At 38.8% G+C, this 20,754-nt stretch overlaps 1 protein-coding gene across 1 annotated transcript in view; it reads right to left on the bottom strand.

The window, feature by feature from the left end:
- TBC1D5 (TBC1 domain family member 5) overlaps nt 1-20,754 on the bottom strand; it is a 480,265-nt gene that overhangs the window by 137,726 nt on the left and 321,785 nt on the right. The window contains exon 15 of the mRNA XM_077811294.1: nt 1,012-1,154. Within this exon, the coding sequence (XP_077667420.1) occupies nt 1,012-1,154 (143 nt within the window). The remainder of the gene's footprint in view (nt 1-1,011; nt 1,155-20,754) is intronic.

The raw sequence follows: 20,754 nt of genomic DNA, 5'->3' as shown, positions 1-20,754 counted from the left end.
GAGAGAGACAAGGTGGGTGAGGTAATATCTTTTACTGAACTAACTTCTGTTGGTGAGGGAGACATGCTGTTGAGCCACACAGAGCTTGAAAGTATCTTTCTCTCTTACCAGCAGAAGTTGGTCCAATAGAAGATATTACCTCACCCACCTTGTCTCTATAATAAAAAGTGATACATATTTTATGACAAATACTTCTCATCACGGAGAGGTATGATTTGTGTGGTCCATTTAAAAAAAACCAGAATTTTACATTTGTAATGACTAGAAATACGTTCTGGTTTATAAATAAGAGCTCCTTAACTAATCATTTAGTGTCTTTTCCCCCCCATTCACAAAGATACAAGTTAAGGATGGAGTATTAACTTTAATTTTTGATGTTCTTACTTGTTCCAGCCTAATATTCATATGTATCTACTGCACATCATTAGCACAATAAAGATTTCACTATTGGGCAAATCTCAGAAGTGTGTTAAAATAATTTTAAGTCATTTATTATTTAAATAATATACTCCCATAGAATAAACAACATATATGTGACTTATCTCCATATGTAAATTTCCTTAAATATATATGTTAGAAAATTATGAGTAGTTGTCTTAAATGATCATTGCCTTTAACATTCTCTATTCCTCATATGAATGAGAACAGCATAAAGATATTTCCACAAAGGGAGACTTTTCAATACGTCAGCTTTGTCAGAAGGTGGAGCTCTGCACATATCTGTATAACTCTACTTTATATATGCAATTCACAACGCTGTATAAAAAAGATAATACTATTCAGAAAACAAACCTTGGTTTTAACTCCAACATTCAATGTCTTTCATAAATATATCAGACCACATTTGGTAACAAGAAACTCCTACTGTAGTTAGCATTTTAAATAATTTTCAATTACACAGAACGCTTTCAAAAATGAAATTCAGAAATTTCGATACTCTCCACCCTTTTTCTTTTAAAAAACTGGGATTGCATCTTAAAAAAAAAAGATAAGGAGGTAACTGATACTTACAGGCATCTCTAATATACAATAACATGGCTACAAAAATGTAGTCAACTAAATCCAGGGTGATGCTGTCAGCAAATAAAGCATCCCAGACAACAAGAAGGTCCTGAAGTGGGAATTCTCGTCCAAATAGGAGCCTTACCCACCGTCTAGAAAAAAAACACACCATATATATTCAGTAGAAATAATTACAAATATTACTAAGTCAACATATGTACCATAAGATCAGGCATGATCTGAAACAATTTATGGAATTTTAAAAAGCATTAATTTATTTGACAATCTTTTTATTAAAATTTTTGTTTTGAGAAGTGCTGTTGTATATCCTAACACAGTTATAGGAGGAAATACATTAAGGACTTCAAAAGTTTCAACTGATTAAAATGTTATTGTGCATGCGGAACACAGTGGAGAAATCTTATACCACTCTGCATATCATCATCTTGTACATTTAAATTAATACTGATTTTAAAAGAGGGTGAGAAAATATCATTCATGTAGGTCTGGAAGAGCTAAGCAGCAGGATAAAGCCAGTGATTTATTTAAATCTCCAAAAAGTCCAGGCAAATGAAGCAGGAATCACTATGGATTGGATTGCAGTTACCAGAAAGGGACCTCTTCCCTTTATGTAACTACACTGTTTGCAGTATGTAAAAAATGTTATATACACCATTTTGATTATGTATGTACACTTCAATTTTAATCAAACGTAGAGACACCTTCCATGCTGTCTATATATGTGTTTTCCTATTTACCAAAATGTGGAGATCTATCTAGATTACCTGTCGTATTTGGTCAACACTGACAGTGGAGAGTGAGCATAGTACTGTTAGCTAAGAACTCATCACTCAGTGGTTTCAGGCAAGTCAGCCTCTGTATGTCTCAGTTTTCACATCATAAAATAGGAATAATAATTCTAGCGACCTATCTCACAGGTCTGTAGCAAGGATTAACATTTTACAGCTGTTTGAAAAATATAAAATGCTACACAAATGGTATGTAATAGCAGTATTACATTTAAAGTGGTTACATAATGGGCTTATAAGGAAATAATTACATTCTTAACTGGTATATACACTTTATTTACCATAAAATCTTTTAGTCGATGGGAAGTGAAAAGGGAGATTTATTATAATTTTCCTCTAAGCAAATTAAGCCACTTTTTTAAAGCTGGCAGCTTATGTAACAAAAATAGAATTTAAAAGGCAGCTAGAATTCACAACTAGACTAAACTGATTTCCAAGAGTTGACATTTGACAACCTTTGTACCTTATCTCATTGGAGTTGTAAAGTAACAAATTTTTGAGGGGCCCTTGTACCAGAAGTTCATTTCTGCACAAATGTGAGCCAACAAACATTAACCAATTACAAATTTAGGAAAACAACTTAATAGCTGCATGAATCTATGCCTAGCAAAAGAAGCTCATAAAAGGCTCATGTTATGAATCAGATTTCATTCACTTCTCAAAACTTTCATTCCAAATGTTTTCCTTTAGGGGAACTGAATGTATGAGTGCTAACCCACTGTACAGTAATGAACCTTTGCTGCAGACATAGAATTTGCAGAACTCTAAGCAGATATTTTTTTCCATAAGGAACATTAGTTTTAAAACAAAAATATTTAAACTTTGCATATAAAATTATCGTACATCTGTGCTCTTCCGTCAATCTGTTATTTGTTAATATAAAAATTAGTATAACTTTCTACTTTATAATGTTCAATGTTCTTGTCTCCACTAAAATCAAATGCGCGCTGCCTCCCCTATCTCTACCACTTTCTGTAAATCCTATCTTTAGGGCTGGGTGTTGCAACAAAACAGTATCAACTCAAAGCAAGGCTAATCTAGCACATTTAATGTTCTGTATAAGGTGTTTTACCATATAGTGGCACATTACCCTACAGTGCCTACTCTACAGGAAACTATTATCCTACGGTGACACAAACATTACCCAAACTCTGCATGAAGCCTATTACTTGCAGTAACAAACCCTCCCACCCTTAAACCCACAACTTTCATGTTGCACAAGCTGTTAGGAGTGAAAGCTCAGCTACGCTTGAAGCATTTGAGCTGACTTTGCTCACAACCTACTGAAATCTAATTCGGGAGGTTTGATAAAACTCTAATACACTTCAAGGGAAAATATACACCATGGTTTAATGGGATTTGTTATTAGGCTTTTATTAGAAATCTCTTTTGCTTCTTTACTACTTCATTATGCAGTGTTAATTGTTTGTGGATGCAGGTTTATTCTGCTCAAGCAGAAATCATTCCTTTTATTCCACTTTTACATTTTCTCCTGGGAAAGTTAAATCTCAGTCTCCAGAGATATCATGTTTCACAGTTATAGAGTGCAGAAGAACAACTGGACTTCTTTAGCAACCATGACACTACCATTAATTATGTGAACCTCTTTGTCCCAATGGGAGCAAACAATTCACACCACTGTAAATGCAAACATTCTAACTGTTGTCTCCTCTTCTGTAACATTTATCTCATAGCATCCATAAGCCAAGGATCCTATCATCCATATGGCATGACTTCCATGAGCCTTTACATTCATATATTCACACTTAGTTTAATGAATCAAGTTTTACATTGGAGTGTTTTCTTCGAAATTAACAGGCTTCTATGGATCTGACAAATATTTACAGAGCATTTAAGTTGCACTTAATGATAGCATTGGACAAGATAACCCCTTTTCCTTTTCGGTGGTTGGCTGTGGTTTAATTATTAGTCTGTCTTGTTAATCTTGCTTTATATCTGTTACACCTGCAGACTGCAACTGTCAAAACAGCATACCTTTTATCACCTGCAATAATACAATAATTCATATTTTACCAGACCTACTTAGCAATTAAGTTCTACAAAAACAAAAAGTCCAGAATTTTTAAAGCACCAATAAACCATCCAAGAGTACTACTATATACCTCTGGAATACATAATTCTAGCTTCTACTTATGATTCCTATATAATTAAACCACAACTCTCAAGAGATCAGTAATTACTAGCAAGAGATAATGATTCATTAATGGCCTTACAGAATAGAGAAACCAAAAGAAATCAATCCTCTGGTATATCTATTAACTATGGGAATGACCCAGTCTTTACCAGGTTTAAATAAAGATTGCCACCATTTTGATTAAGATTAACTGGATAATTCTGTAAGCAGTATCATTTAGAAGCCATATAATTTATTTTAGCTATTGATTTGGCATTTAGGTTTTATCTGTATATACATCTTCCTTCTTCATTAAGAGCAATGAAATCTTTAAAAATGGCTGACCTGAACTACATAAGCCTTAGGAGTTGGGATAGGAAAGTAGAGGTAACAGTGACAGAATGGGAGTAGTTGTGATGGAAAGCTAGTGCAGCACGAAGGAAGACACTGGAGCAAGACGGATGAACACGGATAGATGGGAAGCCATGTCTGCAGAAAGGGTGTAGCCTAACTTCAAAGATTGACCACAAACACAGACTACTTTTCAGGCATCTTGAAATTAGTTAGATGGGGCTAAATCAGGAGTCCACAGATAGTCACTGAAAGTTTTGAGAACACTGAATCCCCAAACTAAGAGCTAAAGGTGATTTTCTTAAACCAAGACACTGATTTCTGAGTGAAATGTTGGCCCCATCTGTACAGGCTACGTACAAGATGACTGACTCCCTCTGAATGAGACAGAAATATGAAAGAGATCCCTTACACTGGCTTGCACTAGTAAGACAGGATGTATTTCAGACAATTATGACTTCTTTGGAAGGGAGGTTTGAAGCAGTGATCATGCTGCTAAATAATCTCAGTGGGGGAATTGACGAGACTTAATATTGCTTTACACGAGCAACAGAGCTAGTAAAGGTTTGTGTTTATATTAAAGATTAATCAATCTTTCAATATATCACATGCTGTGCAAAGAGCAACACCTATGGCTAACGTTGCCCAATACTTTTCAGTATAAGACCATGTTTTCCAGTTATAACTTTTCCAAATTTATTCTCAGACTGCAATTTTCCATATTGGGTGTCTGCCTCAGGCTGATTTTTCTTTTTTTCTAGGTTTTTGATAAAGTGGTTTAGCTGTTTGCAAGAACAAACTTAGGAAAAAATGTTTTGCCCATGTTAACATTTTTTTGTTTTGTTTTACAAGCTGTAGTCTTCCATACGTCAGAGAAGAAACATGAAATTTGGCAATGGGTCACACTGGTGTCAGGGATTTTCTGTTCACCATCTCCATGGATATGTGCTCAAATCTGGTAATTTAAAAGGCTCTGAAAAAATCTTAGTTTGCACATGCTCAGTAGAGACTTGTTAATTTGCCAGCTAAATTTCTCTGAAGATTCCATCTGGAATGAACATGGTCCAACCTCTCATAATTCCTACATGCCAGCTGGACTCCACAGAGCAACTGCTCCTCACAATTGTCCAGGGCTGTTATGGTGTCAGGCATAGGAACTAAGACACCTGTGCTCTCAATGCTCCCCTTGCTGGTGTCCAGGCAGTGATCAGGAGGAGCAAGCTTTCTGACTCAAATGCAGAGGGGGAGAGGAACAGGTATGGGGCATCTGGGGAAGGAGTAGTAATGAGTTGGAACCAGTAAGGAAGAGGAGAAAAAAGCAATAGGTGAGTCATAGATGGGGGGAGATTAAGAGCAGTGGTAAGGTGGGGAAAAGGGCAAGAACCAAGGAGAAGGATGGGTGGGAGGACAGCAGCACAAGGGTCTGTAATTCCCAATAATTTGCAACAGAACTCAGGATTTCCTGAGTCTGAACATTCCATTGCTGACTAACAAAGAGCAGTAAAACCCACTGGCAAAGTGTGCATGTCATTTCTCTGTAGTGGTAGGTCCACAGAGAAGATAAAAGCCTGCTGTTGCTACCAATCACTCTGTTAGCTCAAGGGGTAGAAGACAGTGCTGTGGATCTGAAGATCCCGAATCCACTGAGACTGATTGAGGGAGGGAGGGTGTCACTATGGTTCCACATGATGCAATTTGTATTTTCAATTTAGCTTTCTAAAAAAAAACTTTGGAAATTACACCCGAACACCTACCTTAAAAGAATGTTAAGGTTGCAAAATCAAACACTCAAAAATTAGGTTTCAGAGTAGCAGCTGTGTTAGTCTGTATCTGCAAAAAGAAAATGAGTACTTGTGGCACCTTAGAGACTAACAAATTTATTTGAGCATAAGCTTTCGTGAACTACAGCTCACTTCATCGGATGCATGCAGTGGAAAATACAGTGGAGAGATTTTATATACACAGAGAACATGAAACAATGGGTGTGTGTGGGGGGGAAATAAACATGGGGAAATAGTTTTACTTTGTGTAATGACAGATCCACTCCCAGTCTTTATTCAAGTCTAAGTTAATTGTATCCAGCTTGCAAATTAATTCCAATTCAGCAGTTTCTCATTGGAGTCTGTTTTTGAAGTTTTTTTTTTTGTTGAAGAATTGCCACTTTTAGGTCTGTAATCGAGTGACCAAAGAGACAGAAGTGTTCTCCAACTGATTTTTGAATGTTATAATTCTTGACGTAGAGTTCTACGATACAACCGCATTTGCTCCAACCCCTCAGACAGAGACAAACACCTACAAGATCTCTATCAAGCGTTCTTACAATTACAATACCCACCTGCTGAAGTGAAGAAACAGATTGACAGAGCCAGAAGAATACCCAGAAGTCACCTAGTACAGGACAGGCCCAAAAAAGAAAATAACAGAACGCCACCAGCCATTACCTTCAGCCCCCAACTAAAACCTCTCCAACGCAACATCAAGGATCTACAGCCTATCCTGAAGGACGACCCATCGCTCTCACAGATCTTGGGAGACAGGCCAGTCCTTGCTTACAGACAGCCCCCCAACCTGAAGCAAATACTCATCAGCAACCAAACACCACACAACAAAAACACTAACCCAGGAACCTATCCTTGCAACAAAGCCCGTTGCCAACTGTGTCCACATATCGATTCAGGGGACACCATCATAGGGCCTCATCATATCAGCCACACTATCAGAGGCTCGTTCACCTGCACATCTACCAATGTGATATATGCCATCATGTGCCAGCAATGTCCCTCTGCCATGTACATTGGTCAAACTGGACAGTCTCTATGTAAAAGAATAAATGGACACAAATCAGATGTCAAGAATTATAACATTAAAAAAACAGTTGGAGAACACTTCAATCTCTTTGGTCACTCGATTACAGACCTAAAAGTGGCAATTCTTCAACAAAAAAAAAACTTCAAAAACAGACTCCAACGAGAAACTGCTGAATTGGAATTAATTTGCAAACTGGATACAATTAACTTAGGCTTGAATAAAGACTGGGAGTGGATGGGTCATTACACAAAGTAAAACTATTTCCCAATGTTTATTCCCCCCCAACCCACTGTTCCTCACATGTTCTTGTCAACTGCTGGAAATGGCCCACCCTGATCATCACTACCAAAGGTTCCCCCCCGCCGTCCTCCTGCTGGTAATAGCTCACCTTACCTGATCACTCTTGTTACAGTGTGTATGGTAACACCCATTGTTTCATGTACTCCTTTTCTTTTTTCAAAAATTAGGAAACACCAGAATTAATGTTGCAGGTGAATTGATACTGAGAAAATTATACTCAAGTGGAAAGCCCTCTCTTTGAATTCAGATCTAGTACAAACAGTGAATTACATTCAGGTTTACACCTCCAGCTAGAACAATTGAATGTGTAAACGCGTGGTCAAACAGGCTAGAATGAACAGCAGACAGCCTTTCAGGTATGATAGGCTTACTTGGAAATAAGATGTGAAACAAGAGTGACTAACAACTATTGTGCATATGAAACTTCAAAAGAACTTTACGCTGTAAAGGAAAATCAAGAACTGAAACTGTTTCTGGATTTTCTGGTTCCAATCATATTTCTTTTGGGCCATGATGACTTATTGCTATAAGAACTCTTATCTAGATATATAAAGGCATGGTGTACCTTAACTTCCATAGCAAGATTATTTTCTTGTGCAGATGCTAAGATACTGTGCTAACTGCAACTGTATGCTGTGGGTCCTTGTCCAGCCTGGCTAGAAGAAAAAGGGTTGTCGTCCCTTTGAGCTCCCCCACCCCCAACTAATTTCAGAGATAGAGGAAGGGGGACGTTTACTTGTATAGACTGGGAAGGAGCACAAAACATTGAAGCTAGACAAACTCAGACTAGAAATAAAGTGTACAATTTTAATAATGAATTAGTAATTAACCATTGGAATAATTTACTTTGGAATGTCATGGATTCACCATCACCTGAAGTCTTTAAATCAAGAGTGGATGTTTTTCTGAAATATATGTTTATGGTTCCGACAGAAGGTATGGGTCTGAGGCAGAAATTACTTGGTAAGATTCTACAGCCTGTGTTATGCAGGAAGTCAGACCAGATGGTCCCTTCTGGCCTTAAAAATCTTCAAAATACCACTCCGATTTTGCAATCATTTCATTGGCCTTCTGTAACGTAAAACCCCAAAACATGACAGAAACAAACTTTTAACATGCATGTTACCTCTGGACTAGCTTTTCTTTTTCTAATGGATTGACTTTCTTTATATTTCTTTTCTCTGACTTAAATTTTTCTATACTTCCACATCGTGTTTAACACACAGGTGACTACAGTTTTTTGTTGCTTTATTCTCTAGGTTTGGCACTCATTTCCACATCAAATTAGGAACATTTCATTTTGGGAAGACTTAACTCTAAAGTTTTCCTTGGTAGTGTTACAGATTCATAGATTTAAGGCCAGAAGGGACCATCATCATCTGACCTCAAGCAGTTTTAGTTTGCTGTGTTGGAACAAGATATCTGTAAGACCTCTCTGTCTCTCTTCCCCATGCCAATAATCTTCGGATGTTACTATGTTTCTCAAAAATTATAAAATTGTCAGCCTGGAGGACAAAGCTCATGAAAGTATAAGACAAAGTTTTCTCATCAGCTGGCTCAATACAATGGAACTCAATTCTGGCAGAGGTGGGAGGGACCACAATCTCACCACTTTCAAAGAGAAGTCTAAAACTTACTTCTTCAGCTTTCAATTCCCACGTTCACAACAAAAAACAACAAAGAACATGAAGTTTAAAAGTGGGAGGGGCCACTGAAAAAAATCTCCCAGCTGCCTTAGCGGGAAGGAATGAGGAAGCTGGAGACTCATACGGACTTTTATATTGTGATGGTGATAATTCTATCTCTGGACTTCTGAGTCTAACTCAAGGCACCCATTTTTGTAAATTGCGGCCCCAGTTCCAGACATGGTACAGAGGAACAAAAAATATGGAAAAGTGGTCAAGTTTCTAGCTGTCTTGGCTAGAAGTATGATTCATTGAGAAGCAGTCTGGCTTGTAATGTATTTTTTCCCAAGGGTAGAGGCTGAGAAAGGCTGCTATATTTCTGCAAAATAATTGAGATGGAGGAGCTTGGACAATAGCCAACTTTAAAAAGCAGGGACAACAGTGTCCATTTAATGATGCACAGAAGTAAACTGTGTAGCACAGAATGGCGTGGGAAACAAAATAGAAATATACAAAGTTTTGTTATATTCCTTTGGTGAAATCCTGGCCCACCAGTGTCAAAACTCCCATTGAATTCAGTGGGTTCTGGATTTCACCTCTTGTAGCTATAAAATAATGTATTTCAATGACAAAAATCCATGTTCAGAAGAGAGAAAAATGCAAGAATGTCAGGGTATGGCTATTGAATTTCAACTGTTCATTATTTACACTCATTCCAAAATTACAGTCTTAACTAGTGATGATCCCCATACATTTGCTTTTTGAAAAACACTGCACAGTAATGGGAACATTTTCTGTTTTAACAAAAATAATATGACCACATGATTTTAAATACTGTATATAGTAATAAAACTACAGAAACAAAAAAGCCACTACTAAATTAGTGATATTTCTAGTGTTTTCAGCTATTAGCAATTATGAACTCCTTCCTCCCGCTTTTTATTCTCCAAAAATGAGAACGCATTGATTAAAGTTTGCTTTGGCAGTTACAGCCTATATAAATTTTAAAGTAGAAAACTATATTAGAAAATAATTATTTGTCAGTGTTTTATAAAGGCTATTTTAAAGGCATTAGAATAGATTAGCTAATGTCTTTACACCTAAGGCTTTGGGTTCAGTGATGCTGCATTCTTCTTTTGTACAATATATCTCTGAAGTAGGAATCCCACTACAGTTTTCGTCACCCTGGGCATTAAGTTCTACTAGAGTTATTACATTTCCATGTAGAATAATCAAGGCCAGTGAAGACAGTCAGCCTTATCTGAAAGGCCATTTATTATCTTTTTACCATAAAAAGGAATAAATAATTTTATTGACAGTTTTTTAAATGTCCAAATATGTACTGAAATGTTTCATCAAGCTTTTACCATTCATATTCCATGTAGGAGACTTTCCCATCATAAGCATTAAAGCAGCAGACTTTACTACTGGTGTAAATTTGTAATCCATCATTTTAAAACATGTCAGCCAGAACACCACCACTTTATTCTTATACTGTCACATTACAGTGTACTACATAAACTTCTTTCATTACGCTGAAGGACGTTTTTCAGTAAAGAGCTCAGACGATTGAGCTACTGAAGGCCGAAAAAAGGTGTCCATAAAGCAATGGAAGAGTTATTGGAAAACTTGTCTTAATCTTAACACACTAGTGAGGCAGCATGCTCAAAGAGACAGAGTGTAAGATTGGGTGTCAGGAGGTCTATGCTAGCTCCACCATGGAGTTCCTTTGCGACTCAGGGTAAGTCAGTTAAGTCATCTTTCTGGCCAAAGATTCTCCATCTGCAAAAAATGTAGATAAAGACTCCTGGAGAGCTTTGTAAAACACTGAAATGAATGAATGAAAATGCTATACAAGTGCAAAGTATTTGTACATATTTAAGATTAAACTGGGGCTCGTGAGAAAAGGAGAGTTTGGCAAAAAGGCAACTGAGTTACCCAAACTCTTCCAAAAAGACTGCATATCCGTTAACAAACCCTCAGTGAATAAACCCTCATCTACCAAATATTTTATAGAACATTCAGTCTAAATAGATATTCTTGAAAAGAGGGCACTTTGTGAGTGAGGCTTATATAAAATATTCTGTATTTTACAAAAAAGGTAAATTTGCCACTTATTAACAGGAGAATTGAATTGGTCTAACACAGTGGTTTTCAACCTTTTTTCCATTTGCAGTCCCCTAAAAATTTCGAATGGAATTTCAAATAGAAATCTTAGACATAGTCTTAGACATAGTCTGTGGATCCCCAGGGTCCGCGGACCACGGGTTGAAAATGACTGGTCTAACAGCTATATAGCATCTTCACATCAGAAGGGCATCCACACATTAGGACTAGCAGATAACTTTGAGTCCCTCGTGGGTTAGACGCTTAATATTTCCCTTAAAATGGATTATACGTAGTCCCAAAGGACTGAATAAGAACTGTCAAAATCTGATGACATTCTGCAAGACAACCGGGCAATCATTTTATACAGCCAGTGTAAAATAAATATGCAATATATGAACAGAATAACTGAACTAGAGGAATCAACTGTGACCCAGGTGCCCACTGGCAGAAGGCACAGAGGGTGCATAAGGTTTTACAAGTATCCCCGGGTTGGGCATATGCATAATAGTTCTCCAAAGGGTGATATGTGAGGTCTCTATTGAGAGCCAGCTGGTTATGATGATCATTGCAAAATGTACATATGGATAATACTTAATGAGTTATGTATCCATAGTAAAAATTATGGATCTTGGAGTTCAGGCAGGTCACCAGGAGGTAACATACCTCGGAGGTGTTCCTTTCAGGCAGGAGGTAACTGTCATCTATCTCCATGTCTGGCCGTTTGTGTATTGTATGCTTCACACTGTATGCCTATTTGCACACTGAATCAGGAGCAAAGTGAGAAATTGAAAAATTTATGAGAGGAGGAATTTACAGGATGAAAATATACACCAGTGGATTGTCCTGTTTATGAATAAAGACAAGGGATTGGTCTGGTGTATCTTGGAATGCAAAGAGACACACTGATTCCTTCACCTAGGTGGCAAACTGACAGTGCGCATGACTCGAACAAAGGCACACAGTCAGCCTGGCTGTAAAGTGCTACAAGATTTTTGGGCAAGCAATATTCTATTAGACATGAGAGTATATTGTTAATTAAGTTGAGGTTCTAGAATGTGTGTTATGTTTTTATTTTGTATGTAAACATTTGTTTCCAATATTTCTACTTGCTACTACTTGAATCTCTATGCTTTGTTAAACTTATTTGAGGCACCTTAGAAACTAACCAATTTATCTGAGCATAAGCTTTCGTGAACTACAGCTCACTTCATCGGATGCATGCTGTGGAAAGTGTGCATCCGATGAAGTGAGCGGTAGCTCACGAAAGCTTATGCTCAAATAAATTGGTTAGTCTCTAAGGTGCCACAAGTACTCCTTTTCTTTTTGCGAATACAGACTAACACGGCTTTTACTCTGAAACTTATTTGATTTCACTATTAACATATCTAAGTGCTGCAAGTTAAGCAGAGCGGTGATCTGAGCTGGAACCAGTAACCTGGGATGTGCTGTTACTTTGGAAGCAGCGGTTCAATGAATATTGTGAATGTCCAGGGGACCAGTGGCTGAGGCACACTCCAGGAAGATGCTCAGAGGGCTACAGTGTGCCTATAGCTAACTGGACAGCAGGGTCTGTGAGTCCTATGGGGAGTGCTTGTGTTGCCAGTGCCGGTAGCGTTGGGGAAGTGACCCATGGCAGGTGCCGTACAAGGCTTCTTCACGCTAAAAGCAGGTGGTAGCAAGATGCCTCTCAACCCCAGAGAAGCAACTTACTTCAAACACAAATAAAGTCCAGTCATCATCTGAAACAATACACCCTGAAAATATCATCATTTTGCCTTTACTTCTTACAGTTTATGTAATGTATTCCTTTTCTATGTTATCAAGAATCAAGTTAATAGTGGAGACAATTTTAGGTTTCAGCAAAAAGGAGATTCAACAGTTTTCCACAGTAAAATTAACTATGGCAGCATGACCAGTGACACAAACTACACGTTAACAAGAAAATGGTAAAACTGAATGCTTAGCTACACAGAAGTGGTGAGAGTACATCTTCAATATATTTAATCGAAAAAGCTTATCGTTAGATTTAAAGCACAGAGAATGCTGAAACTTGTGAGGCTTCCCAGCTGCAAAATAAAGTTAACCTATCAATACATTAAGTAATACCTCAGTAGGAATCATGTCCAGAATACAAAAATATATTACTAGCACTAGTGGGAGGGATTCAGGCCTTGTTAACCCAACAGAAGTCTATCTGTATGGATGGCTACCCTTTCTAGAACCACAATTATTTAATTATTTGGACAGATAAACCCTGCTAATTCAATTTAAGTAGTTATGTATGCAAAGCTAACTTCAGGCATCATGCTGCAGGTACCCCATACTTGCCAGGGAGAAGGGAGAAAGAATTAAGGGGATGGTAAGAGGCTGAATCTGATGCAAGATCTTTGGAAATAGATTAGTTTTATATTGTATTCACTGGCCCTTTTTCACCTACCCAGCAGCCAAGAGTCCTAATTATTGTAAGCACTTGGAGCACCCAGTTCTGCACCAATTCAATTCAAGGCACTTTTATGGGAGTTCTATGCTCAGAGCTGTTGTTAAATAAGGCCATTATTTTGCAGCAGAGTATCATCCTGGACAGCCCTCAGAACAGTAGAGAATCCTGATTGCAGAAATGTGTTTCCATCCTAGTGTAACAACCTTGTTACAATACAAATGTTTTCTCCTTAAGAGTCATCATTAAAAAGAGACTGGGCCCAAAGCAAACAGAATGCCTACTACCTTTGATCAAAATCAGGTTTTGATTGTTGCAGGCCTACGTGTAATTAAATATATAACATTTCAAAATCTCCTTGTGTGGTAGTTCTCAAATCAGGAAAGTATTTTTTTTAAACAGGGAGAGGGAAGATTTATATCGTATCGGAATTCAATATTATATCTATTGTAAACCGTAAAACTGAATTAAGAAGCTGTTTAGAGGCCATACACACAGCAGTCCATTTCAATCCATTAGTTTGGTTAAATGCCTTCATACATCCAGTGAAGAGTCATTATCATCAATCTGCCAATTTTACTGACCAGTCAACTAAATGTTTATATGTACACCTAAGAAACACCGGTGTTTCCTCATTGATATTGCAGTTCCAGACATCAGTGTCCAGTGAATAACTATTCCAGTACGAAAGACATGATGATAATTCAGCTATTTAGTGTAAATAAAAATGCTACAAACACTGTTTTATTTATATCCTTAGTTCCAGAGGTAGAGTATTATAATTCAGATCTATTCCACTACCATACAGCATAAGGAAGAACAGGTTTTGGTAAGTTATATTTGGTAATTATTGTTTACATTGATCAGTACTGGTAGCTCACAAAATAGTTACAACTTAAAATTTTTTTTTAGTTTCTGTAACAGGAAAATGTGAGCAAAAATAAGTGTTCTTTTTGTACATCTAATCACATTTATTCAGATATTGTTGCTCTCTACTTTAATTTAGTCACTACACACTGGGGAGTGGGTTGCTTTTGTTAAACTTGTTATACACCAAAGGAATTATTATACACTGAGGCTGGTTTGTTTGTTCGTACATACTTAGACATATGCTATACAAATTAATGTAAAAAAGTAAGAACTTTTAAGTTTTATAATCTACAGTATCTCAGAGTCGCCAAGTTCTGTGCTGTGTGGTTCCTGCCTTATGGGAATACTGCATCTTTAAAGAGGGACACAAGGGGCTTACTGGTGTCATTTAGCTACCTAGGCGCCCCCCGCAGAAGCCCTGCTAACAACAAAAGACTGGTTGCAAACAGCAAATTCATTAATTAACCACAGTATTTGCTGGAAAGAAAAGCATTTAAAAAACACAATATTGAAAGTGCAACTGCGGTTGTTCCAGGTCCCTTTCTGTAGTATATGTAGCAGAGGCAAGCAATGCTTATGCTGTTTCTAATTATTCCAATTATCATGGCACACTATGAAAACTTGATTAATAACACTGAAGATATTGTTGTGGCAATTAGCCATATGGTTGTGGGACTTTATTCTGTCACGATTTAGCCATTAGCATCTACTTATGTTTGTCAGAACAGAGCATCCGTGACAAGTTGAAGTTCCGCTCACCTTGCTGAGTCCCCTGTGAGCAACACTAGAGAACGGTTTATTCCTGGGAGCTCCTTGCTGGAGTAAATTTTTCATGTGGCATCCGGTCTGACTGGGGACAAATGTCAAATAGCTTATGCAACAACCCATCAAGGCAGGCTCTCTCTGCGAAGGGATCTAGTAAATTGCTTGTCAAGGCCGACTTTTTTCAAAGAAGGATTTGACCAGTAAAATTAGTGTCAAATGCCTTGTACAGAATGTTTTCAATGGTTAGCCATTCAGACTGAATATACCATCCCCTTACGTAGCTATGATAAAATGTTCTATTATGATTTTATACACCTCTGAGGTATGCATCACAATGCACTTGAAATGTATATCTATAAGCACAGGGACCCTGGGACAGCAGCACTGTTGCTTTGGCTTTGGCTAGCAGAAATGATGGATACCTAAACTGACCTTTTTGTGAGAGTCACCCTTTTAAACACAACACAATTTAAAAAAAAATCTGGACTTTTTTTCCTTTTTGGTCAAAATAAATCCATACAAAAATCATCCCAAAGATGCAATATAATTGTCATAATAAAGAACTTTTTAAACCAAGTTCCACAGTTAATCATTGGAAGTTTTTTACAACTGTTTAAAAATACCGCAAAAGCTATAAAACGTATAACCCTTTGTAACCCTTCTTGTAACTGGGTTAAGACACAAATGTACTTACAGTTGTATGTCAATCAAAACCAAAACAGATTTTTTGCAACTAATCAAAGAGAACCCTGAACTTGACTTGCCTGGTCATCTACATTTGGGATCCAGTATGTTACTGATTTAGTTCCTTTAAAAGGAGTTGGGAACACGAACATCTTGTTATGCAGAGATTCTGCATAGCCAAGTGATGAAGTGGAGTTGATGCAGTTTGGGGACATGGGATGGGGAAGGTGACCTTGAAAGGGAGTTGTAAAAAGAAGTTCTAGGTGATCACAATGAAGTGTTTTAAAGGGACAGTAGAACATTATGGAAATGTACCTACAAAGATTACAGTAACTCACTGAGATCAAGGAAAAAATACTTCTCTATTTTCCCAGCTCATTTACATTGTGCATTTGACAGCACTTTATATATATATACTGTAATCCTAATTGCAGTTTTTTCAGTAAGAAAACTAGCACGATATGCAGTATCCAAAGAGAATGGTGCTTTGCATAACTCACTAGTAACTCAGAAATATCAGCAAAATAAAATTACTGCAGTGTGGGGGGGGGGGGGAGATGAGGAATTTTGGCAGTCAGCTCAGAAATAGGTTCTTATAACATCTGAAGTAGAGATGGGTGAAGAGTTGGAAAAATTATAGTGGATGAATAAGAAACTGAATTCTGACTCACCACATTCACACCCCTTTAGTCTTAACTTTTCAAACATATTTGAGCAAGTAAAATTTTTTTCATACAAACATTTGTGGAAAATGAATTTTGGGTCCAAATTGGCTGAAATTAGTTTAAAGCCTAAACAAGAAAAACTTACCCCACAGTCACTGCGGTTCTTCAAGATTGCTGTAATCAGCGTGGATCCTAGTGTCTGTGCACTAGTGCCTCGTGTGTGAGAAATTTATTTTTAATAGCACTGTCTTTCAGGGCTATGCATGTGCCCTATGCCTCCTTCTCCTCCCTTTTGAGGGCATAAAAGGTGGAGTGGCTGCAACTTTCACTCAGTTCCCTTGCAATTCAAAGCCCATGACTGCTGAGGACTCCAAAAAGTGGGAATGGAGAGTGGGTCATGGGATCCACACAGACTACAACATCTCAAAGAACCACAATTATCTGTAGGGTAGTCATTCATTAAATTATACCCTATAGCCCCATGGTTAGAGCACTCATCTGAAAGGTTGGAGACTCCCTAATTGGTTAGGGCACTTGGTTGGGGGGGTGGGGAAAGACTCAGGTTCCAGTCCCTGCTCTGATTAATATTTAATTATTAAGTCTGACAAGTGGCACTATGTATGTACACACGGACTATGGCATAATAACGTGAGGCAAGTTTGTACTAATGTAGCCAGGTGTGATATCACCATGTACAGTAATGACTGAAGTGCAAGGAATCTGTCCTGAAGTAAGTATGCCCTTGCTGTTGTGGAATATATCCTGGCCCCTAAGAACTCTACTGGCTGTGATGGGATGGGAGACGAGTTCTCATAGTTCACTAACAGGCCCAGGTGGCTAAAGAGAGAAAGCACACACAACTGAGGCTTCTCAGTGTTTCCTGATATGATTTCCCTTTGGTCAACCAGTCATCTAGATACAGGTAGACGTGGATACTCCTTTTTCCTTAGGTGTGCCATGACCACAGTGAGGCATTTCATTCAGAGACTCAGTGCCATGAAGATTCTGAAAGGCAGTACTTTGTACTGACAGTGAGCGTTTGGGCCCCACTGAAAATCTCAGGTATTTTCTGTGATTGGCAATGTGGAAACATGCATCCTGTAAGCCAAAAGCCACAAACCAATCCTTAGCTAGAAGTGATGGAATGCATCAAAAGTCAAACATTACCATCCTGAATCTGAGGTGGTATATGTATTTGTTCAGTCTTCTGAGATCTTGGACAGGATGGAGACCTCCTTTCTTCTTTGGTATAGGGGAGGTACTACAAGTAGAAGCCTGTTCCCCTGTAGTCCTGCAGAACCTCTTCTGTGGCTTCTATATGAAGCACGAAGACCACTTCTTTTTGTAACAGGTGTTGTGAGAAGGGTCCCTGAAGAGGAATGGGGAAGTGGAGTGGAGAAGGGAAAGGAACTGGATGGGGTAGCTCTGGGTGACAACACCCTGCACCTATCTACCTGCCATAATGTCTGTCTGCATTTGATGAAGGGAAGTGGTGGTGGTGCGGTGCCTACTAGCTGGGGCTCTTGCTGTAGATAATCTCGTCTCCTCTCCAGAGTTGGATGCAACCTTGATAGATTATTCCACGAGGTGCAGTTTGAGCCTCGCGTCTTGAAATTTTTGGGTGCAGGACGAGAAGGAGCGGCAGATGGAACACATGTTTGGGATGTGTCCTTCCCTTAGGCATTTACTGTGTCCAATGATTAATGGCATCAGATCATAGCAGGAAGGACACAGTTTGAACCCAGTGGGTTTAGAGCCTGACATTACTAATTGTGGGTAAGAAGCCCATCAATGCTGATGTACAGGGAGGAGTCTCCCTCCATCTGTCCTCTTTTTTTTTTTTGCGCCCAACTAAAGAATAAAGAACTAATCAAAAAGATGGTGAAGAGAGGTTTCTGTACAGGTTAAAATTCTGAATGTTCAGAAGAACAGAAACTGGTCTCAGACAGTCCAGGTTCCTTCCATCTGGTCACCACTGGTCGTCAGAGGGACCTGAGGGAGGGTTGAGGCTGCTCTGCCCTTTATGCTCTTGCATGGGAGCACAAGGCAGCACAGGGTGAAGCATGGCCCTGAGGGACACTGCTATTCAAATACATGTGATATTGCACACGAGGCACATATGCACCCACACTGGGTTCCATATTGAACACTGGTCCCTTTCACAGGCCCTAAGGGGCAAAGGGTCTGAAAGAGACAGATGAGCTGAACTGCACATGATGATACGTGGGCAATCTGGCTACTGGGCTAAGCTCCAGTCCCTAACAGTGGAAACGGTTTCTCTTCATCTGCAGCGGGTGCAGTCTCTGGCCAGTAGGTGGGGGGGAGCAACATATGCTCCGTGAGGAAGAACAGTCAACAGTAAACATCCATTAGCCCACATCTTCAGAGTGGACCTGACTGTTCTATTTTAGGAGGACTGCAGGACTCTGCCTGTTGAGGAGGGGAGAAAGCTATGGAGAGGGAACTCTCTGAGTCAGTCTTTTTCAGGCAGATGAGGGAGTTGAAGGCTGTCTTCTCTCAGGCACTGTCACAGCAATATGCTTTCCATTGTGCAGGGCCTCTCAAGAACACAATGCTGTCTGCACTGAGATGGAGGACAAGAATCACAGCGGGAGACAGTGTGGTCTAATGGTTAGGAGGCCAGATTGGTAGTCCCGAGAAACCTAGCTTCTATTTCTGACCTGCTTTGTGACCCTGGGCACGTCACTTCCCCTCTCTGTGCCTCAATTTACCCTCCCACTTTAATCTGCTTTATTTAAATTGGAAATGCTTTTGGGCAGGGACTGTCTCTTTTATGTGTATGTGCAATGCCGAGAACAATGGGATCCCAATTTTGGTTGGGGCTTTCAGACTCTACTGTAATACAAATAAAAAGAGTGGACTTTTGTCTGTTAATTTACTGTTTTAAGACTATTTTTTTTATAGATACAACTAGCAACACCATAATTAAGATTGTGTCAGCCTTTTTGCCTTGACAGGAAGTTAAGCCCTTTGTGTAGCCTAAACAGTTGCTCAGTTTCAGAAACCAGAAAAGCACTCATTTTCATTTGTCTGAATTCTGGCCAGTAAGAAGAGTTCCTTCAGAAAGGAAATACAAATTGAAAAAATGTTCACACTTCAGAAATTTTGGCTGAGGGGCCACTTTTTGGCAAGAAAACTGTAGCATGCTCACACACTTGAAATTATGCACATTTCAAGATAACACTCATTTGAATTCTATCACTTTTTTAAAGAAACCAAACAAAATTCAAAAAGAAAAAGTATCTGAACTTAAATCTAGGGAGAAACACCAAAATGAAGCAGATATTTTTCTGAAATGACTACATTCCAAAACTATGGCAGGTGCACGAGGGGTAGGGGAATGATTTACAGCATCCCTCCCCCCAGCTTCTCCTTGTCACTGTAGGATGCCCTTTAATCTGTATGAAGAGCATAGGTGACCACCTACGTATCTGGCATCTTCAATGACTGGGAAAAACAACTAGTTCACAGGCAAGGAAATGGCAGTGGGATGAGATGGAGGATAGCTCCTCCTGCTGGACCTGAATTTTTCTTTCCTGCCAACTTGTGTGAGTCTGCCCAATCCCACATGAGACTAGGATTCCAAGTCTTTAAGAGTACTATGTGCATAAAGAACTGACTTTGTCTCCAGAATGTGTGTGGGTAGGAACTTTCTGGAGAGACAAGGGGCTTGGTTTGAAATCACTTTCTGTGGATTCTGGGTTCCAAGCTAATTGAACCAGTGGTTACTATGACTTGGATTGGAGAATCTGGAAATCCTTTCCCATTTGCAGGTTGACTGTTATTTTTACAGGCTTTTTCCCTATATACACTCAAATCTGGTGATCTGTGACCAAACCTCAGGCTCCATTGAGGTTGCACCAAGTGGAGACATGCAATGTGTACCACAAAAATGGTTGCAATCATCAGGACCAAGATCCGTATTATGGTTCTTGCTGAAATCTGTTCTCTCTAGCAAACATTCTCCACCAAATCCACAACTTCTCAGATCCTGTCTTGGTTCAGGAAGGCTTTGAAATGAGCTGTGATCTGGAGGAGCTTCTAAGTATTCTGTTTCTCTTAGGGAACAAACTGAGATTTTGTTTAATTCAGAATTAACCTTAGGCAACGAACCTCTTAGAGACAGCAGAAACTATTGTACTAGTGCCAAAAGAAACGAGCAGGATGGTGCCAT

This window comes from Eretmochelys imbricata, chromosome 2 (genome assembly GCF_965152235.1).
Source record: "Eretmochelys imbricata isolate rEreImb1 chromosome 2, rEreImb1.hap1, whole genome shotgun sequence".
Lineage (NCBI taxonomy): Eukaryota > Metazoa > Chordata > Testudines > Cheloniidae > Eretmochelys > Eretmochelys imbricata.
This window is presented reverse-complemented; position numbering and strand designations above follow the sequence as displayed.